This window comes from Erithacus rubecula (assembly GCF_903797595.1).
Source record: "Erithacus rubecula genome assembly, chromosome: 2".
NCBI lineage: Eukaryota > Metazoa > Chordata > Aves > Passeriformes > Muscicapidae > Erithacus > Erithacus rubecula.
Genome location: NC_136685.1, coordinates 103329400 through 103350811, shown reverse-complemented (window position 1 = coordinate 103350811; position 21412 = coordinate 103329400). Strand labels below are relative to the sequence as shown.

General features: G+C 43.5%; 1 protein-coding gene across 3 annotated transcripts in view; it reads left to right on the top strand.

Moving 5' to 3' along the window:
- ISM1 (isthmin 1) overlaps positions 1 to 21202 on the top strand; it is a 38399-nt gene extending 17197 nt beyond the window's left edge. For 2 of the 3 annotated variants that reach the window (XM_079298637.1, XM_079298639.1), the window contains 5 exons: positions 3029 to 3265; positions 11753 to 12014; positions 14919 to 15062; positions 17207 to 17296; positions 18894 to 21199. In XM_079298637.1, the coding sequence (XP_079154763.1) occupies positions 3029 to 3265; positions 11753 to 12014; positions 14919 to 15062; positions 17207 to 17296; positions 18894 to 19411 (1251 nt within the window). In that variant the 3' untranslated portion in view covers positions 19412 to 21199. Of the gene's footprint in view, positions 1 to 3028; positions 3266 to 11752; positions 12015 to 14918; positions 15063 to 17206; positions 17297 to 18893 lie in introns of all 3 variants that reach the window. The other variant, XM_079298638.1, reaches the window with a different exon arrangement.
- The last annotated feature ends 210 nt before the right edge of the window (positions 21203 to 21412 follow it).

The following is a 21412-nucleotide window of genomic DNA, read 5'->3' as shown; positions in this document are numbered from 1 at the left end:
GAAGAGAAGACTACCTCCCCCCCCAAAAAAAAAAAAATTAAATTTCATCTATTAGCTTTGGAGCACAAACCCTGTTTTTTTCAGAAGGGATGCTGGCATTGCAAAAAGGACAAACTTTTTCCTGCTAGATGGGTCTTGGAAGAGCCTTTGCAGAGCTAAAGGGTGAGCATAGTCTTCACATGCAGTTCAAGCTCACTTTTATTTGTGACAGCCTCCTTAATCTTTTTACCAGAAATCCACATTTCTAATAATACTACAGGTCAGCTTAGACGTGCCACCAAGAAGCATCTTCCTACAAAAATGGACATTCTCTTCATTTTGTTGACTGGAAGCAAATCTCTTGTCACTAGTGGTACCATGAGCTGGAGTGATCACACATTCTGAGCATTTCCACTTGCCTGTGTGCAGCACAGAGGTGCAAGGACTCCTGTTTTGGGCTTTCCTGGTGCAGAAGGGGCTGTGAGAGGCAGCAGAGTCTCTAGCAGAGCACAGCACTGTTTAACCTGGGTCATTCCTGCCAGGCATTATCCACCCTGCCCTTGAAGTCATGTCCCACTCAGTGTCTCCTCTGGGGCAGTCACTGTCACCAGAAATGTGTGTCACTGCTGGGTTGTGGCCACCCTGGGCAAGCAGAGTGGTCCATCCCCCCAGGGATTGAGCAGTTACCTTGCCCTCCCTGTGTTTCCCTTCCCAATGCTCTAATTAATGACAGTCCCTGCCCCAAGCAGCTCCATCAGCCTGATGTCATTACTTCACCATGACAATTCCCTAACTAACTCCATGTGATATTCCATCTGCTCGACACTATTAAAAACTTTTTATCCAGTCCTTGTTATTGTAGTTGCTGAGCTCCCCACAAACATCACAGTGAGGAAGGGAAGTGCTGTTGTCCCCAGTGAGGCACAGGCAGAGCCTGACCTGCCAGGATCACACACAAAGCCTTGCCAGAGAGTTAAATGTGGGTCTCCAGAGGCCTTGGCCAGCTCTGGCTGCTTGATATGTTCATGGGGAGGATCAGGATGCTCCTGAAGGGGCAGACAGATAGGGAAACTATGGAATTGTATGTGAGAGTTTTATTAGTTTTTTAATAAATTCTTACCTTATTTTTAATAAAGGTAAGATTATGGGAGTGATACCCCAGTAAAAATACTTAAGTACCCCTTTTTTTTTTTTTTTTTTTTTTTTTTTTTTTTTTTTTTTTTTTTTTTTTTGGTCCTAACTGCCCAGCATTACACACTGTTGTTAGTCAGGCATAACTGAAAAGCCATTTAACCCTCATGCACTAAGCATGTTAAATTCTATCTGAAGAGTGTTAAGTGAAAGCACTGGAATATGAAAAAGAAACCTAACACTAGCTAAATTCATTTCCCAGAGCTTGCTGCTGTGTGATCTGCTTTCTGCTTTATACTGAATAATGGGTGGACCACCAAAGGCATCTGAAAGTCCTTCCTGGTCCCCAGCAAAGAGAAGAGCCTGGTTTAGCCTTCAAGCAAAGCAGGCTGTCAGGACAACACATATTTTTGGCACTGCACACATGCACAAATTCAGAATTTGTATCTGTGCTGTAGATGAATGTATAAAATTATTCTTTTGGCACTTTCAGAGTGTAACCATTCTGGGCATGACAATACACAGACAATATTAATTCTGCTAAATTGATTTTGCTGGGTTTTTTTGCTTTTACAAATGTTTACAGTGAGGAGGATACCTTCATTTTAACTTGAGACAGTTTCACTTAGTCTGAGATTAATTCTTCAAGCTTAGTTTAACTCACTGAATATTTTTCTGTATTGTGCACAGATTATATTGTAACATCTCTTTAAAGATCGATTTAGAACCTTCTAAGCAAATAAACACAAAATAAAAGAAAAGGCATTGGAGCTGTTATCTATCTGAGAGCTTAGCTAAAGGTATGCTGTGGCTTAATTTGAACCAGGGAAGCTGGATGGAGATTGCATTTAACCAGAAATGCTGGCAAAAATATGCTTCAGTAGAGCCAGAACCACATGTGGCCATTCCACTTTAATTGTGCTTGTTTTAAAAGATAGGTCTTTAACATTTACCCTCTCCATGCTTGCTGTCTCTTTATGAACTGAAAATAAAAACTCCCCAGACAGTCATACTAAGACCTCAAGCTGAAAGTTTTTCAGCTGAGTCAAACCCAAAACCTGTGCTGAATCTGCCCCATGCTTTTTTCTTCTTCGTCTTTTTTTCTTTTTTTTTTTTTTTTTAGCCATATGAAGATTGTACTTCTCTGTCGTTTTTCCCCCAAGTCCCCAGACCAGCCCTAACCCAGGGAGGGCTGTGTTTTCATGCTAAATGTGTCTCCTTGGTGAGGTCAAAGGCAGTGGCAGCAGTGCTACTGGTTCAGAGGCAGCCTGCTGTAATGCACTACAAAACCCCAAAGCACGCTCAACAATAACAGAAGCATTAACCGCTGACCCACAGCTCCATGAAATCCAATCCCACCATTAGGCAAACATGAAAATGAGATCCCAGAGGAAGGAAGGTTCAGATGTTCAAGACCAGAGGAGCTGGGTGAGGAACACACAGAGGAGATGGAAGTTATTGCAGACTGAGGGGAGAAGAGGGGAGGTTGCCAGCTCAGCGGTAGAACCTTCTAATACCATCAATTTCAACATGGCCTTAGCAGTCAGTGTTTTTGCTTCACTTTGGAACAGAGCAAACTCAAATGATTTGTAAGATGGATGCCCTTCAGCATTTTTAGAGACGTGTTTAATGTGGTTTGATGTGATTTCCCAGGGGTTACTTCAGAGCCTCATGTTTCTAGGTTTAAGTCTGATGGTTTTGTTTATGTATAGGTGCTCACCACAAGGCTGGACTGGTTCAGGAGCCTGGAAGAGCTGAGTCCCCAAGCCTGGCTCAGTTTTATCTTGTGTCAGCTCTGAGTTTCAGTGGTGAGCTGTGGCTCTGGGTGCTGTAATGCTGCAGCCATCAGAGGGATGGGGGGCATGGCAGGACTGCACGCTCTCAGCAGTCATTACTGGGCTCTGCTTTTCTTCCCCAGAACACACTGGCTGCAGAGGAGCTTTCTCCTGAAGACAGCTTCACCCTGAACCCCGAGGAGCAGCGAGAATTCCCCGACCTGCAGGCTGCCCACCGGCCATTCCCCAAGGAGCAGTTCAGGCAGGAGAGTGGGCACACATCCCTGCAGAGAGATGGACCCAGGTCTTTCCTCCTGGACCTCCCAAACTTCCCTGACCTGTCAAAAGCGGATATCAATGGGCAGAATCCCAACATTCAGGTACAAATTTATGTTATCATCTGACTTTTTTATAATTTACACAAAGTTAATTTACTGAGCCAAGACAACTTTCAGCCAGAACAATCCATCTCTACCAACAGAGAATGTATACAGTACAATATAATGTAATATAGAATTATATATAAAATATATAAAATACATACTCTGTAAGTTAATTCCAAGTATTTTCTGAATTTCTCCTTGGATAGTGTTGATTGCCTAAGTGTGGAGATCAGTGTAGTCCTGTTTGTGATACTAAACCCAATCTTTGTGATTGCCATTTTGAAGCATATTACCTTCATTGAAAATAAATGGGTGTTTGAGTTTCTGCCCTCAGTTTACTTGTTGTAAAATTTGTTTGTGAACTGATTTGCTTTTTGTATGCTGTTATAAAATGCAACCATCCCCAAAGGCTGACAGAGAGAAAGTCTTTCAGCTCAAAATGCATTCTTCTGTATGGAAGTGAGACTTAGATTTAATTTCTGCAGCAGCTGCTTGTAGTATAAAATAGTTGTCTGCAAGGAACTTTGTTATACGTAATTCCTCAAACTGTGCTTGGGTTTGGAACAGCCTCTTACAAGCCACTTACATCTTCAAACTTGAAGGATTGGAAAGAGGAAAAAATGAGTGATTTGTTTTTAATTCAGAGCCTTAAAGCAAAATTGGCATTAATAAGCAGTCTTTTTTAACCAAAACAATAAATTCAACTGTTGTTCTGCCTAAGATGTGCTTATAAAAACAATGCACTAATAGATCTGGTTTTCTGGTTAAATTAATTCCTGGCTTCTTATAGTTCCCCAGCCCACAAAATTACCATCCTTTTGCTGTGTCTAAGAAGTATGTATATAAAGATGAAATAGATCTGCTGGTGAGAGGCCAGCAGGCTCAAGAGGGTTGGAACACCTCTGATCTGGAGACAGGCTGAAAGGGCTGGGGCTGTCCAGCCTGGAGAAAAGAAGGCTCAGGGGAGACCTTAGGGCATCTTCCAGTGCTAAAGGGGCTGCAAGAAAGCTGAAGAGGGGCTTTTTACAAGGGCATGGAGTGATAGGACAAGAGAGAATGGCTTTAAACTGGCAGAGGATAAATTCAGTTATTTAGGAAGTAGTTTAAGAAATTCTTTACTCTCAGGGTATTGAGGCTCTGGCACAGGCTGCCTCTTCTCTGAAAATGTTCAAGGCCAGGCTGGATGGGGCTCTGAGCAACCTGGGATAGGGGAAGGTGTGCCTGGAGGAATAAAAAAACCTTCCCTGAGTGGTAACAGCATACAGTGTTTAGATACAGGGATGAAAGAGATGGAAACAATTCCCTGCTGCTGCTATGATCTCTTTTTCCACCACCTGATCTTGGAAATGTGTCAGCAGCTATGTCAGAAGTTTTGCTGGACTCTGAAAACTGGGAAGACTTGTCCTGTAAACTGGAAGGGGGCAACAGGGATCCCAGAGCTCTTGTGCACAAGGATGAACTCTTTCAGAAACAGGCTCCCTAAGTTCTACATTTTATTTACTCTGAATTTACTCTGCTTGCTTAGGTAAACAGGGATTATACAAAACTTCTTTAAGTTCTTGGTTGACAGTCGGTAATGGTTTTGAAATCAAAACCAGTGAAAGACTCCAAGTCAAAAGTGCAATTTAATAGGAAAAAAAGAGAAAAGACAAAATAAATGCAGTAGTACAAAAGAGAAACCACTGACAGAGTCAGAATACAACCTGACACCCCACTAGTCAGGGTGGTGATAGCAGTCTGGATGGAGTGGTCTTGTTGAAGTAGTGATCCCATAGAAAGATCTGGTAGCTCTTGTCCTCTGTAAACCAGTGGAAAAAGGCTGCCTTGGTGTTCCACATCTCAGTTTTTATCTAGGTAGGAAAGGCTTGGCTCCTCCCCCTGGGTGGAGCATCTCCCAGTGGGATGATGTAATTTTATCAGTCATGCAGTGGGACTCAATGGCACAGCAGCAGATTATATCTTCCTGGAGGGAGGATGGGTTGTGGAATAGATAAAGAGCATTGCCCCAACTGGTTTAAAGATGGCCCATTACCAGAGGATATCTCCCATGGAGATAAGGATCACTGCCCCACCTGGTTTAACAGATGGTGATAGAATACAGCCCTTTGGGCATGTCTTTACATTGTAACACAGGACACAGTCTTACAGCTGGTCAAGCCTCCTGGAGATAAAACTCACATTAATTCCTTACAGAGTCAGAGGGAAGGTGTGTTTTGTTGGGTTGGTGGTTTTTTGGGGTTTTTTTTGCCAAAAAATTGTAAAAGTTTGCCTAATCTTTTATGAAAAAACAGGATTATAGTGAATTCTTCCTTGTTAAACAGTGATGTACTGATCTGAACAGAAATAGTGACACTTGTTGACTTGCAAATTTCTCATCAGCTATTTGGCAGGTGAAAACAGAATTGATGCTTTTTTTTATTTTTGCACAATGGCTCCCAGATCTGTAAGTTACAGTCCTGGGAGTGTTGGTTTAAAGAGTCCTTCTAGGACTGAGAGGTTGGATAGGAGGAAACAACCTCTGTTTCAAGATAGCACAATGGCCACATTTTCTTCTCAAAGACTCAAAACCTCTTTTTCCTTCTACTGCATAGACCAAGAATAACATTTTTTAATGGAAATGATACCTGGAGAATTAAAAGTCTAAGAAAGAGGCATAAAATCCTTCCCAAAAAAGCAGGTGGGAAAGGAACTCCAGTGAGTTCTCTTTAGGGCAATGCCTTCTCTGGTTCCTGTGAGATGGCTCCTGCTGTGTCATGCCCTGATATGTGAACTGGTGAATGTCAGAATACATCAGAGAAATTTAGATTATTCTGGGTATCGCCACTTTTATTAGATGATATGTATTTATATATAAATATATATGTATATATTTATAAATACTATATGTATAGTATTCATTAGATGATAATGTATACTCATCTCTAGAAATCATCTCTTTTGTCTCTAGAAAACCTCAGAAACAACAGTCAGAACTGCAGTAATCCAAATTAATATGGCCCTTTGCATACAAGACCAGGACAGCCCTTGCTGGCCTTCCTGTAGTGTAAAATCTCCCAGCATTTTCTGCTTCAGCTGTGCTTCTACACAGGTTGTTGAGAGTAACCGCAGTAGCTGCTGTTGAGCACAGACTGGCACCTTGGTTTGGGGTATTTTGTTTCCTTTTTTGTCACTTTAACAATTCTGTCAATGCCTGGAAGACTTCTGGGTGAGAAGGTGATTATAAAAACAGATTACACCTTTTTTTTTTTTTTTTTTTTTTTTTTTTATTTCACAAGTGGCAAATCCCTGCTCTCTAGGTTTGCACTTGTTTGACAGACCAGCCAAGGGATGCGTGTAGTTGCACACTGTGTAATTGGTCTGGGTTATTATTCAAAGTCAGAATTGTTCTTTCCCTGAGCAGTAGAATGAAGTCACATGGCAGGTGTACAGGAACCTGCCTTTTTTCTGTTTCTGATGGGTTTTTCTTGTCTGTTCCAAACAGCCTTCTACCTCTCTATTCTTTGCAGCCAACCATCTGTTTGAAGCCAGATGTTTCAACCTGCAGTTGAACTCTTGCTCTTGTCCCTCACCTTTTCTTTTCACTGCTGGTTTCCCAGATTTGTGTACTGTAACAGGGACAGGGAGTATGCTGCTACCATGGCAAATGAGCAGAAAAGGGAAATCTCAGAGAACCATGGAGTGGTTTTTGTTGGAAAAACTTTCAAGATCATCTAGCTCAAGTCCCCCTGCCATAGGCCAGGACACCTTCCACTAGATCAGGTTATTCAGAGCCCTGTCCAGCCTTGTCACACCTCCAGGGACAGAGTTCACAACCCTTATGGGCAATAAGGGCATTTTGTTGATATTAATGCTTCTCACTGAAGTTAGATCTTGACCTTAGATCAAGCTTCATGACCAATAGAGCTGGGTGAGCTCCAGTTGTAATGGATGTGCTAAACATTTTGATGAGGTGACATGTTCTTGGTGAAAGCTGCACAGAAACAGGTGGGATTCTTGTTTAAAACCATGTTGATAACATGTTAACTGATAGAAGTGGTTTTAAACCAGAAGAAGCTCATGCCTGCTTGCTCTTTGCTCTTTGCCATGAGTCCATATCCACCAGTCCCACACTCCAGTGCTGCTGTGTTAGCTTTGTTATCTACCTGTTACCTATTTTCTCTCTTTGGTGCCTACTGGGTAACTGCCCTCTCTTAGCAACACATCTACACAAAACCACCCATTCTGGGAACATACACAACTTCAGGGAAACAAGGCTGGGTGATCTGCCTTGAAAAAAGAGCTGCAGACCTCAGCTCTTCTCCAGGTTCACCCATGGCCATTTCCCTCATCCCCACCTGCATCATAATGTCACTTTTCACACATTTTATTGTCATTGCTGGGAACCAGGGAAAAAGCAGCCTTGAAGCCTTGGGTTTCTTAGACTACTCAAGGATAAGAAATTATAACCATGATTAAACACCTAAAGGATACGTGAGAGATGTGATGTTTTGCAGAAAGCATGTTTTCAAAGAGGTGTTGCCTTCTTGGACCCATGAGTCTTTTCTATTTGTTTTGCACAAACTACTCTATATAACTGTAGCATTTCTTTAAATAAAAACTCTCTTTTTGCTTCTCCATTGCACGAAGAACTATGTTGCATTATCCTTTCCACTGCTCCTATAGCCAAAATGCAACATTTTATTAGATGTACTTTTTAGCTGTCATTTATATTTGTCATCTGAAGCTGCTGGTTTCACTGCATTGGATAGCAACATACTCTTGGTATTGTCACAGAAGACTCAAGAGTGATTGTTTCTGTTCTCCTGTTATATTTACCTCATTGCTAACATGCACGTGTCTATCTTACCAGAATGGCAAGTTCTGTATTGAAAATTTTCATCGACTGCATGAAAGAAACAGGATAGAAATGTTGTAGGATCCTCTGCTTGCACAATATCACAAACATAGTTCTTCCTGAAACATAATCTTCCAGTCACTTAGGGCAATGTTTACACCAGTAAAGTGAATTCAGAAACATTGTCTCAGTAAACAGGACGCAGAACTTTTTGTGCACTCCAGCAGGCTGGGATAATATTTATCTTCTGTATATTTTTGGCCAGGAGAAAATTGGATGTTGGTGTCTGGAGACATCTGTGCGTGATACACTTGTTTCATTAGAAATGGACTGCAAATCTGTTGTTTTAATGTGCCTATGCCAATAGCTTTTAACAGTTTTCAGAGGAATGTCCTTATTCCTAGCTTGTACATCCATAAAAGAAGTGGCTTTATTTTAGGTTTGAATACTTCTGGGGATGATTGTGGATTTATACAAGAACTGCCTTACCACAGACATTTTGGGAAGCTTGAGGGAAAAAAAGAACCTTTACAGTTTTGATAATCACTGGAAGAAGAAATCAGCCTCTCAAATGGTCTCCAAGATAGAATTGCTAAACCAGATTTATTTTTTAATTTTTAGGAGAACATGTTTTTGTTGGAATACTTATACAGCATGAAAGCTTTTCCAGAGCTTCTCTAAATGCCTGGTTTTTATTACTCTAGTTCTTGATCTTTATTCTCTAGTTATTGATTTCTTTATTCCTTTTTATAAACAGCCCCCAGTAGAGAAACTGATTGAACAAATTACATGTTTCAGTGTCATGTATGTGTACAAGTATATGTGTAAGTGCAGTCATGGGCTAACACTGTCAGTCTGTAAGTACTGGGAAGAACTCAGTGAAAGCTCATTTTTCAAAATTTTAGACTGGGATAAGGGAGCAATTGCTCACCTGAAACAGCAGCCTCTTCTCACACTTCTGCCCTAACCTCTGGGTCACAGAGTGGGGGAGGGATTACAAGGATTATGCACTGATTTCCTCCCTGCCTCTGGATGGTCCATTTAGCCAAAAAATTGAAAATACCAGTCAATGGAAGCTGGCTCCTCATTTCCAAGTGTGGCAGTTCAGACAATCCCAGGATTCTTTATAGAATTTCTTCCACTGTATGATTTTTATGCCACAATGAACACCTTGGTAATCAAAGCTCAAAGCAGTGGAGAGGAGAGCACAGGTATGTGTCAGACCACCTCGCTGGGTTCTGCTTCTGCTGTTTTTGGTTTTAAAACTGGCTGTGTGTTGGAAAACTCATTTTAGAGTCCTTGCTAATAAGCTTCCTCAGAGCTAAAAACAGACTGAAGGAGCTGATTGCACACCTTTCCTCACCAGTGTAGCACCAAGCTCAGCAGATGTTTCTCTGTCCCTGCAAACCCTCTTTTCCTTAAGCTGGGCATCATCAGTCTTTATTTAAAATCACGTTCCTGTGGCTCTTCAAATTGTCCCTGGCTGAAATAATGCCAGTTCATGCTGATTGCCTTTCACACAGCTACACATTATCAAAGCAAATGGAGCAATTATCTGTTGCGGTGTTTTTTTAATCAAAATGTTTGTTATTTTCCACTTGCTGAGTCATTGCTCAGAGAGTTAGTGTGGTCCTAAAAATATTTGCTGCTGAAGTAGTACAATTGTACTGATTTCCAGGTGGGGAGTGCTAAAGCCCCACCACTGGCAGTGGTTGCTGCTCAGTAAGGCAGTTTCCTCTCATTTATTGTGAAAACTCTGTTTTGCTTGGACAGAGGTGGCAATTTTGAATCCCTGAACTGACTCTGATGTTTTCAAGCTTGTGCAATCCACTTTAATTCTTGGTCTGTAGGGGTTTAATAAAATAATTGTTCCAATTCCATATTTAGGCTGGGAGTGAAATACCCCTTGTGTAAAGATGTTATTAGGCTGACAACTGCACTTTACCTTGCTCTCGCTCTTGTTCCCAGTGGAGCTTCATTGTAGCCTGCAAGTTTTTTTCATTTCAATGGTCTGGTCTATGCTGAAATACAAAGAATGAAATAGATTCAAAATCTGCTGTCTCCAAAGAAAGGATGTGTGGACATTGTTTGTGTTTGCAGCTCTGAAGATACAGTTCTGCTTTGCTTCCTGTGTCACACTCTGTGTATCACAGGTAGCTGTGACCTCTTCTTTCTTTTTCAATTGTATAAAACTAATCTTTTATGCACAATGCACATCCACAGAGCTGTGTAAATTACTTTTAGCATAATAGTACATTATTTATGTTTTATACAACCTGATTTTCATTGTGTACCATCTTGAAAGGCTGAGAATGTCTCCTTACCTATCAAACATTACAGACACATCTGACAGTCACTTCTGGTTGTTTAGCCAGTCCAGTGTGATCACTGAACCACATTAGCATGAAACATCAGAGCATTTTATGATCTGTCTGTGGCCAGGCAATGTTTGAATGACTCACAGAGCCAAGCTTCTGGTGGCTAGTCTCTGCTTCTACCTAAATAGCCACCTATATGCACACACAGTATTTATCCAAGAGTTTTACAATTACACATTGTTCAGCACAGAAAGCAATAATCAAGGGTTGCTCCTATGCAGAATGATATTGACATTTGTGATGTCTGTGAGGGAATTGGGCAGCAAACTTTGAATTTTGGTTCTGGGCTTCTGTTAGAAGCCATAAACAGGTTGACCATAACAGGTCATTATACTCTTCCAGCATGAGAAAAGGACCTACTTTGCAGCAAGTGGCTTATTCAGCAATGGTCAGAGTAGCTGCTGTCTCCCATCACTGCCACCAAGTGTGGTTTCCTGCAGCAGCAACAGCTGGGCTGCTGCCAGAGGGGCAGGACAAATGCAACCCCAGAGATACCTGGGCTCTGCATCTTGACCTTCACACACTTGGCCTTGCTTGAGTCAGCCCAGGTCCTTGGAACAGGCTCTGCACACAGCTGTGCTTCATGCTTGCCTCAAATTCAGCTTCAGCATAGAGTGCAGGTTTGGTTTTCTTTTTCCTGCTCAAATATGTTAAGCTCTAAAAACATTTTCCCCACAAGGCAGAGAATTCTGCTACAAAGGTTTTAGGCACAGTATGGGTTGCTGTTTTGTGCAGGATTTTTCCTACCCTTGGTTCCAAGGTCTGATTCAGCAGAGGTAGCAGGAGGAATCACTCATGTCTCTGGGCTCAGTAATCCACAGATGGCTTTACAACATTGCACAGCCCCTTTGCCAGGCAGCACCTTGTCCTTGCTGCATGGAGAGCTCCCCACTGACAGGGAGGGAGCACTGACAGTCAGGCTGGTGTGTTCTTGTTGCTGTAAGGTTAGCAAGCAGTGAAAAAATACAGCAACACAGGCTTCATGCAGACAGCAGAAGCAGCAATTTATTGCAGAAGTAGACACATTTTTATAGAGTGGCTCGCAGAACCAAGGGCAGAATTAAACTCATTGGTCTAAGGAAGGCAACACTTTTTGTGAGCATGCTTTTACCAAAACCTCACGTTCTCCATGCATTCCTCCTGTTCACAACACCAGGTGTTAAACTTTGTTATTCATTCTTTCTTTCCCGCTTTCCTTTGAGCAACTTGGGAAAACTCAAACTGCTTTTTTCCCTGACTTCCACCAGTGCCCACATGTTCTGAACCCCACAGGTTACCATTGAAGTGGTGGATGGCCCTGACACGGGGGCAGACAAGGAGAAGGAGAGCAGCAAGCCCGGCTGGGCAGCCCCATCTCCCGACTGGAGGAGCTGGTGGCAGAGATCCTCCACCCTGACCCGCATCAGCAGCGGGGACCAGGATTACAAATACGGCAGCACCACCGAGGACAGCAACTTCCTGAACCCCCTGCCTGGCTGGGATGGCCGTGCCCCCAGCCACAGGACTCTGGGCTCCAAGGACCAGCCCGAGTACGGTAGGTTTGCGTTCCCGGGATGGTGGAAACGGGAACCGGGAACGGCTGGGAGCAGCCCAAGCAAAACAGGGGCTTTTCAACATGTGGCTTTTGTTCAAACACGGATCTGTGCAGATGCACAAGCCGTCCTGTGGTAGCTGCATTCCACCATGAGTCTATAATCTTGAAAATCATACCAGCTATCCCAGAAGAGGGTCTTTTTTTAGCCCGACGTGTGCTTTTTTTAAAAAGCAGAGGAAACAAGGTTTCGTGTTTATTTTTAGGGTAAGTACAAATTTAGAGCTGTGTGGCGGTTTGGGAACCAGAATACAACTGTTGGATAAATAAGCAAGATCTGAAACGTGGTCGGATTTGGTGGATGCACAAATAAGAAGAGTTATGTTGGTGCATGTGTGGGGAGTGGCATGTGCAGCAGGAACATTGTGTATTTGCGTGTGTAATTCTCTTCCAGATGTGTCACGGGGAAAACAATTGTTTTCAGCTTGTTGTATGAAACAGTTGCAGAAACTAGAAACAGAGAGGAGCTACAGCTATTCACTGCCCCGACAGGCTGTGGCTGTCCACATGGGAATGACCCAAGGGAGGTGAGCTAAACTGTGCTCACAGGAAGGTCACAGCCCCTTGAATTTAAGTTGTGTGTAAATACAGACAACTTTTAGTCAGAACAAGGTGTCAAAGCCACGGTACTCTCCCCCTGGCATTTCTGTTGTTACTCCCCAGATGCTGCAGAGTGCCTGTGTAAAACAAACATTTTTCCCATGATTTGGCTATCTGAAAGTACTAGAGTCTTAAAAATCAAGGGAGAGTTTTTATGGAATGGTGTGTTTAAACACATACATATGTATTGAATTTTGTGGCCAGAAAATTGAAGTCTATCCCTTCTTTTTGCACCTACATTTATTTGTGGGCAGGGTTTATTGCCAAGAATTCACATCTTAGGTAGTTATTAATGTAAGTTAAATAAAACTGCTTTCACAAGCAGTTGTGATAGAAAAAAACATAGTAAGAATTACAAATATGAAAATAGGAAGAACAGGTTGAGCTGCAGCTGAAAATCTGACATGGTATATTCAATAGTGTGCTTCATAGTGCAGTGTAAGCACTAGGTAAGTGGGTCTGAAAATTATCCTAGAGCTCCCTGCTGCAGACCAGAGCATCCACCTAACTGGAAACAACTCCTGGGCTTCTGTCCAGCCTACAGTGCTGGCCTTGTCCAGGAGAATTCAGTAGCAGATCCTGCCCATGATGGGTGTAGATGCTGCACCCACTGACATGTTCACACCTTTCCTGTGTGTGTGTCTCTCTCTCTCCTCCTGTCCCTGCCCTCCCTGGGTCCTGGGATGGGGCTCTTTGACAGGCACTGTTCACCTGCCCTCCTCCTCACCAACCACACAGAGATAAAAGCTGGGAAGAAGAGCAGGGCCAGGCACAGAGGGCAGATCACATTTTCCTGAGACACCTGATACCTTTTTGGACTGTTGAGGTGCCTGCCTGCTGGCAAATCCCAGAACCACCAACATCAGCCATGTTCACACCCACATCCCACTGGGGACTCCTGACCCCAGTGTGGTGGCTTCCCCATCATCAGCCATGTCAGAAAAGGAGGAGAAACACATCAGGCCCTTGCCATGAGGAGTTCATATCTAGGCAGCTTGCTCTGAGGGAGATATATAACCTCCCCATGGTCCTGGCAATAAATGTTTAATAGCACCCCACGGAGTTATCGTCAGTCGTTGCATATGGAACAAATCAAGTTACGTGTTCTACTAACCAGCTCAGGAAGCCCACAGACAGCACAGCCCTGGGGGGAGCAGGAATCATGTGTAACACAGAGGCAGGGAAGGCAGGGATGCTCCCTGGGTCTTGCTGTAGCTTGGGTACTCTTACCTACAGCTACAGAGCAGCCTCAGAGCCACTAAAGCAGATTTTGCTTTGGTACCAGTGGTGGTGTAACCCAAAGGAGCTGCAAGTTATCATCATCACAGGGTCAGTGATGTATGGCTCTTTCCCGTGAGGTTGCAGGGAAAGCCATGAAGCCAAATGTTCCCTCAGCTGGGAAGGCAAGAAAGCTGGGATGGGTTATTGGACTTGGTTTGGTGGCCTTCACATGGTGGGATGTGCAGCAGTTCACACAGCACACAAAGGAGGCTGGTTCTGAAGAGTTTAGGTACTCACAGCAGCATCAACCACTGTGGTGCAAACCTGGTGTCCAGAGCCTTTGGCTGTCTACCAGAAGAGAATAAAATCATGTTTCTTTTTCAGAAGGTTCTTTCTAGTAAATAGTCAGATTTGATGTTAATAATTCACATGAAACCCTAAAGATTGCGTGTTGTTCTCAGAGCAAGAAGAGAATGCAGTTCCCTGTTCTCATAGCAGTATTCCTGAAATATCTGTTCCCTGTTCAAGGGACTGAAACACAAAATTGTTATTTTCACTCATGACTCTTAGCTTCCCATAGCTCAACAATACACATCTCGCCCAGAAAATGAGTATTGTTCTGCTATTGTTGCGTGTTTCGAAAAGATGAAAAAGAAAACTCCATTTGTCCTTTGCCTGATTAGTCTGTGGTCCACAAACACATTCCTATATGCAGGGAAATGACGTGAATAGATGTGTGCTGTTAGTTCACGACCCAGCTTTGCAGCTGAGGATTCTCAGCTGCCAAAAGGTCAAAAGAGAAAGGAAATATTTTTTCAAATAATGTTGCACGCGTTTCCCTGAGGAGCACCAAGTGTGAAACCCATTTAAGCAGCAGCCTTGCTCCTGGCGTCCTGCCCCAGCTGCAGGTAGACACATCTGGATTCCATTCTTGTTTTGCCTGCTTAATACAAACCACCGCACGGTAGTTTTGGGCAGCGGGAGCTTCGCCTCCTGGCTTCCCCCCTGATGTTTGTTGTGTCCCAGATTACGTGGACGGGGAGGGAGACTGGAGCCCCTGGTCCCCGTGCAGCGTCACCTGCGGCGGCGGGAGCCAGAAGCGCACGCGCTCCTGCGGCTACGCCTGCACGGCCACCGAGTCCCGCACCTGCGACCGGCCCCCCTGCCCAGGTGGGAGTCTGAGCCTGGGAGAGTGCCAGGGCAGCAGGGAGGGGTGGGCGGGTGTAGGGGTTTGTAGAGGTTTTGTGGAAATTTTAAAAAAATCCATCTCCGTAAACTCAAACTTACTGTCTTTTTTTCCTCCTAGTTTCTAATAACAAACTTTCTCTTTATACCTGTATCTAAAGTTCAACCTGCTTTGCCTTCCTCCTAATCCTATCTCACAGCAAAAAAAATTTCAAATTAGCAAACCAAAACCACTACGGCAGGGGTGGGGAGAGCCCTCCTGCACACAAAGCCTGGGTGTTCTGTGGCAAGGTAAGGGTTCTGCTGGGAAATGACACACTGATTTTCAATGCCATTAATTTATAGCTAGATGCAGACCACCATCCCCTGGGGACTTAAAAGACAGCTAGAGGCTTTCTTTAGGTCATGGCAGTCATTTTTGTGCACAGGCATTTTGTATTCTAAAGGGGCTGTTTTAGAATTTCAGACCAGCCCAGTGTTACCTCAGTGAGCTCCTGTTCCAGAATGGCATTGCCTGCATGGTGAACAGGGGAGAAGGAATGTATAGTTTTGGCTTGAATATATTCAGAAAATATGGACAAGGAGCCTTGCCTTATCTCCTACCCATTCACAGGATTTGACATTTGAAGTATCCTTACCATCCCAGTTTTCACTTTGGCAAAATCAGGTCTGAGCACTCAAGCCTACATAAAAAAAATCTGAAGCTGCTGTGGAAAACTGTTTTTTAAAATGTTGCTGTGTGTTTTAATTTAGACCAATTTGTCATGCAGTAGCTACCACAATGCAGGGGATAGGTGCAAGTTCATTATTACTTCCCAAGGTCAGAGAGAAGTGAAAACACGAATCGTGGTGGTATGCATTACTCTCAGTTTACTTAATGACTCAGAAAGGCAAAAATTCTTAAGCTGGAGGTCAGGCTTTTATTAATGGGAAGTGAAATGTCAGAAGTGCTGGAGAGGAGACTTAGAAGACTTGGTGAGAGGGTTGGAGGGAAGTTTCTCACTCACAGATAGATTCATGTCTCCATTGCAAAGCAACAACTGTGAGGCAGTTCAGGGGCAAAATGTTTCTGCATGCTCTCATACATCCTAAAACCTCAATAACAAGGAGTTAATTCCAGAAGAAAGCAAGTAACCCTCAGTTATATTCTCTAGTATTTATGACAAGCTAGCACCAAAAAGGGGCAAACATGAAAGAATATATTATGTCATACAACAGACCTCCAACGATCAGCAAGAAAAATATATTCACTCTTTGAGGCTGTGCTGACATTTTTGAAATTACAAGGTCAAAGCTCAGCTTCTGCTGTTTATAATTCCAGCAGTGAATTATTGCCTTGTAATGGGTTTTTGGGTATCTATTATTCTACATCTAGTGCTGGAGTTAAGGCAAAACCCTATGATAATTTTATTGAAAATTGGCTTGAGGCTGTTTTGAAGCTTTGCAAGCCACTATTATGCCCAGTTCAGGAGAGCAGGAGAAAGTTCATTGGCACGAAGATGGATGATGACTAGACTTCATTATTAACCATATAGTTACCACATATTAAAGATCTTTCTGCACTCTTTAGAGGTCTTTAATTCAATGGAGAGGAAAGGGAAAAAACCCTAAAACCTATTTTTTGTTAAGCCTACATGACAGAGAAACATTAAGCAGGTCAATAGGCTGAGCTAAAGCAGCAACAAAAGGATATTTACTTTGGCAAGATCATTTTTCTGGCCACCTCTGTGTCTCTCAACTGATAGCAAACAATTAATTGGAGGCTGCTGGTAAATCCTGATATGGTGAGATCCTGGTATTTTATTTGACAGCTGTGAGTGATGGGGATGGAATTGCTTGGAGAGGTTGGTTATCTCCTCTCTACTCACACCTTTTAACCCCCTGGCACTGGGAGAGACCAACAAATTGTCACAGCATCATTCTTCCATGGGAAATGGTTGCCCACATACAGAGGTGATCTTGCTCACCTTATCAACAGCACAGATTCCTTGGTCATTATGGCTTTAAAGGTCCAGCAGCAACTTCAGGATGCTTCCCTGGCAGAACAAAGCACCTTGCAGAGCCTGGGGAAGGAGGAGGGGTGGCAGGGAGGTGCCAGCAGCAGCAGCACTAACTCGTGTTTGCCGTAGGGATTGAGGACACCTTCAGGACAGCTGCCACAGAAGTGAGTTTGCTGGCAGGCAGTGAGGACTTCAACGCCACCAAGCTGTTTGAAGTTGGTAAGCAGCCCAGCCAATCCTTCAGTAACAGATAAGGGACTTCCTTAAGAGTTTCTCAGTCCTTTGGGATCAAGATACCGAGCTTAGCATTAAAACAGCCTTTTATTATCTTGCTTATGTTTGTGATCTGAAGGTTTGCTTTGGTCATAGAATCTCTCTCCCCTCCCTTGTTTCATCATAAAAGGGCTATTTGTTTTCCTAATTCAGAAAAGACCTGTAAGACTCCACACTAATGGAGGGGGGAAAAAAAATCAAACACTCTTTATTATTTTGCTGAAATAGCCTTGAATGGAAGACCCTGTAACAGCATTTTAAATGCTGCTGTCACATCAAAAAAAAAAAAAAAAAAAAAAAAAGGCAATGACTTTTATGAGCATGCATTGCTTTTATAGCTCTGTGTGCTGCAGTGGAGGTAACCACAAAGCAATTCTATAGGGCATGACTTGATTCTGAACTATCTAAAACTCAACATCTGCAATGTTCTGATTTTGTCCATTCAATGAAACCATAGTGTGGCCACTCAGAGAGACTGGATGCTGGATTAATTGAATAAATAGTGTAACCCAGCACCTCCCTCCTATGGTGGCAGAGCACAGTACTTAATGACAGCCAGGCTGAGACTTTTTAAGGAGATAGAAAAACAAGACACTGATCACTAAGTAAACATTTTGCAAGAATGTGTGCTGTAAGAGTTTTAGGTCCCAGTTGGTTCTCTACTGCAGAGTCCTCTTAAGTAAGTATGGAGCAAGATATGCAGGGGGGTTTTGACAGCCCATAGGATGATACAGACACCTTAAATGATGTTTTAGGTAGGAGATATTTACCTGGATTCTCCCCAGAGTCTTGCAAAATAATAAAGTGCTGGTATTAAATATGCTACTGGTTTACAAATCTCTTTAATGCCAGCTATATATCGTGGCTCTGGTGTTATAACCTCCTGCTGATGTACAGCCACTCTGATGGTCACATATGCCCTTTTAGAACCTGAATCACTTTTGGCTGCGTTTGCCAGCTAAGGTGTCAGTCTCCACGTTTGAACTACAGATGCTTGGAATATCCCTTTGGAAAGTGGATATCAAATAGGAAAAAAGTATTTGTATTCTAAAGAAAGACTGAATTAGGGCCTAAAATGAAGTTCAGACAGAGTAATCCAGGCCTTGCTTGCCATCTTGGAATCTCTGGCATCATCTGAAACTGAAATGAAACTGAATCTTTCAATACCTGCTGTTTTTCCTGGTGGGTGTGTTCTGACTAAGGGTTCCAATTGGAGACTGGCACCAGATTGCTGTGATTTCCCTTTTTCTGTTGTTCCATAACCCATGGTAGTGTCTCTTGTGCTGCATGGGGATGTCAGCAGTCTAATTAGAATTTGCCAGGTGGAAAAAGTGTCACAGGTTCCCAGTGGCCTGGTTCTGCATTGTAACTGCCTGAGGCACTGAAGTCAGTGATTTCTTTATCTTACAAGGCAGTGCAGTAATACACAGTAATACACTGGGCAGGGCAGCAAGCTGTGGCTGCTCTTTATACAGCAGAGCTCTGGTACCAACTGGGATGCTGCTTCATGTATCTTACATTTCCGTTTCCTGCCCTGCAACAGATACCGACAGCTGTGAGAGGTGGATGAGCTGCAAGAGCGAGTTCCTGAAGAAATACATGCACAAAGTGGCCAACGACCTGCCCAGCTGCCCCTGCTCCTACCCCAGGGAAGTTGCCTACAGCACGGCCGAAATCTACGACCGGCCCAAGAGGAAAAGCTTCCGCTGGAAGGACGCGAGCGGCCCCAAGGAGAAGCTGGAGATCTACAAGCCCACGGCTCGCTACTGCATCCGCTCCATGCTGTCCCTGGAGAGCACCACCCTGGCAGCACAGCACTGCTGCTACGATGACAGCATGCAGCTCATCACCAGGGGCAAAGGGGCCGGGACACCCAACCTGATCAGCATCGAGTTCTCGGCAGAGCTGCACTACAAAGTGGACATCCTGCCCTGGATCATATGCAAGGGGGACTGGAGCCGCTACAACGAAGCCCGGCCCCCCAACAACGGGCACAAGTGCACGGAAAACCCCTCAGATGAAGACTACTACAAGCAGTTTCAAGAAGCAAGGGAATACTGAGAGGATTTTTTTTTCCCTTTCCTTCAGATGCAAAGTAGCATTCGTTTCCTGGATGCCAAAGAACTGGTGGTGGCTGCTGCGCTGGCTCCTCGACAGGGGTCGATCAGTTCCTTTCTCATGAATGTATATAGTTGTAATATAATACATAAGTATTTTTCACAGTGTGTGTAATTTATAAACACGTATCTCTCTGTCTCACACACACCTATTTTTGCATACAGACGTACATAAGTCTCGTCCTGATAGGATTTTGTACTGCAATAACGTTCATGTAATAATGTGCATTTCATTTTATTTCCCATCTGTAACATAATGAAGGGAGTGGGGGGTAGCTGCCATCATCATCAGGCCCCAAGGCCCCAGCTGAGGAGGCACATATTTAAAAGTTGTTATAAACAATAGGATTGAAGAATGTACTCTTCCATATGGGAATGGTTTACAAGATTAATGCACCTACAGCATCAGTTTTCTCTATAATTGGTTTCATGGCTGGTCATATCTAAGGAGGGAAGATTTTTTTTTTTTTTTTTTTTTTTTTTTTTTTTTGGAAGGATAATAGTCAAAAGTGAATAATGAAAATCCCTAGCAACTTTTCTCCTGGAATTCTTCCTGTTACCTTCTAGCTCAGGTCTTTGCAGTCCAGCTGGGGCAGGCTTGCAAGAAGATGTAGCTGTGGTTTTTCCTACAGGCCAGAAAATGTCCTGGTGCAATGGTTCTGCAATAATTACAAACAGCCCCCTCCTGGAGATGTCTCTGACACAGAGCTGCAGTTTTTGGGGCTTACATCTCCAGAGCAGCTAGCTCTGAGGTGAGCATGCTGCAGGTCTTTGGAGGAGTGAGGGCAGAGAAGGAATCCATGTCAAAGGACAAAAAAGGTAGTTCCTTCCCAGTTTTTAACATTAAGAATGTTTGGGTCTGCTTGTTTCTTTCTTTTAAGGGAAGGAAGAAGCTTACTATTTTAGAGAACATTATTTTAGAAAAGTGGAATCCACAAGTTCCCTGGAATAAAAGATGCAACCAGCCCTTTTCCCCCATTTTTCTCATGATGAGTGCACAGTGTCCTACAGAAGTAGCTGTTCTTTAAGGGAAGCTTTCTGAGAGGAACTACCGGTGTCTTAAAATGTCTTAATTTTTTAAAAAAGCTAGCATTATTTTTGTAAAGTATTTATTGAATTGTAACAATGATTCACTTGTGGGATATATCTTTAACATGAAAGGCTTCTGTAGATGGAACTCGATTTCCAAGAACACAACTGTTGTCAGGCAAAGGTTTTTATTTCCAAATTTTTATAAAGTGCAAGTTTACGTGCTTAATCCTGTCATAAAGCAGCTCATATCTGCATTCTGATGAAAGACAAGAGTTACACCCTGGGTAAATAAATACTTACAGTTCCATCCTGTGAAAGACTGCCTTGCTGCAGGTCGGTGTGTTTATTTGGAAGGTTAAATGTCACTGGAGAAACAACTGCTTTGGGGTTATGTGGTCTGACACACATATGTGGAACCTCTCACTGTGCTAAAGCCAGCCAGCATCACAGTCAGTCTGAGCTCAAAGGTTCAACACAGAGACAAAAGGCAATCCCCACTGCTCTACACAGACACACACAGATGGTGTTTAAGGTGCCCTCTGTGGAGTCCTGTAAATATTTTCTGTGTCTCTGTCAGGCTCTCAGGTCTGGCTGATCACGAGCTCAGGGACAGGCACGTGCATGGTGGCCCTGGCACTGACAGCATCCCTGCTGGCCTGGGCAGGGCCAGGCTTGTGCTGGTGTGCCCAGCTGGTGCAAAACAGGTGTTCAAAGGCAGACTGGGCTGTGCACACCCAGTCTGACCCGTGCTGGAGGCTCTGCAGAGCCCCAGCACTGTGCTCCAGGTCTCCAGAAACAGCAATCTGGGCAGAACTGGTGCCTGGAAAGGCTGACCTGGAACAGAGACTAGACAGAACAAAAGGAATAAAATAGGTGTTTATTGAAAGGATACACCTGGGGCAGTGCAAGAGCC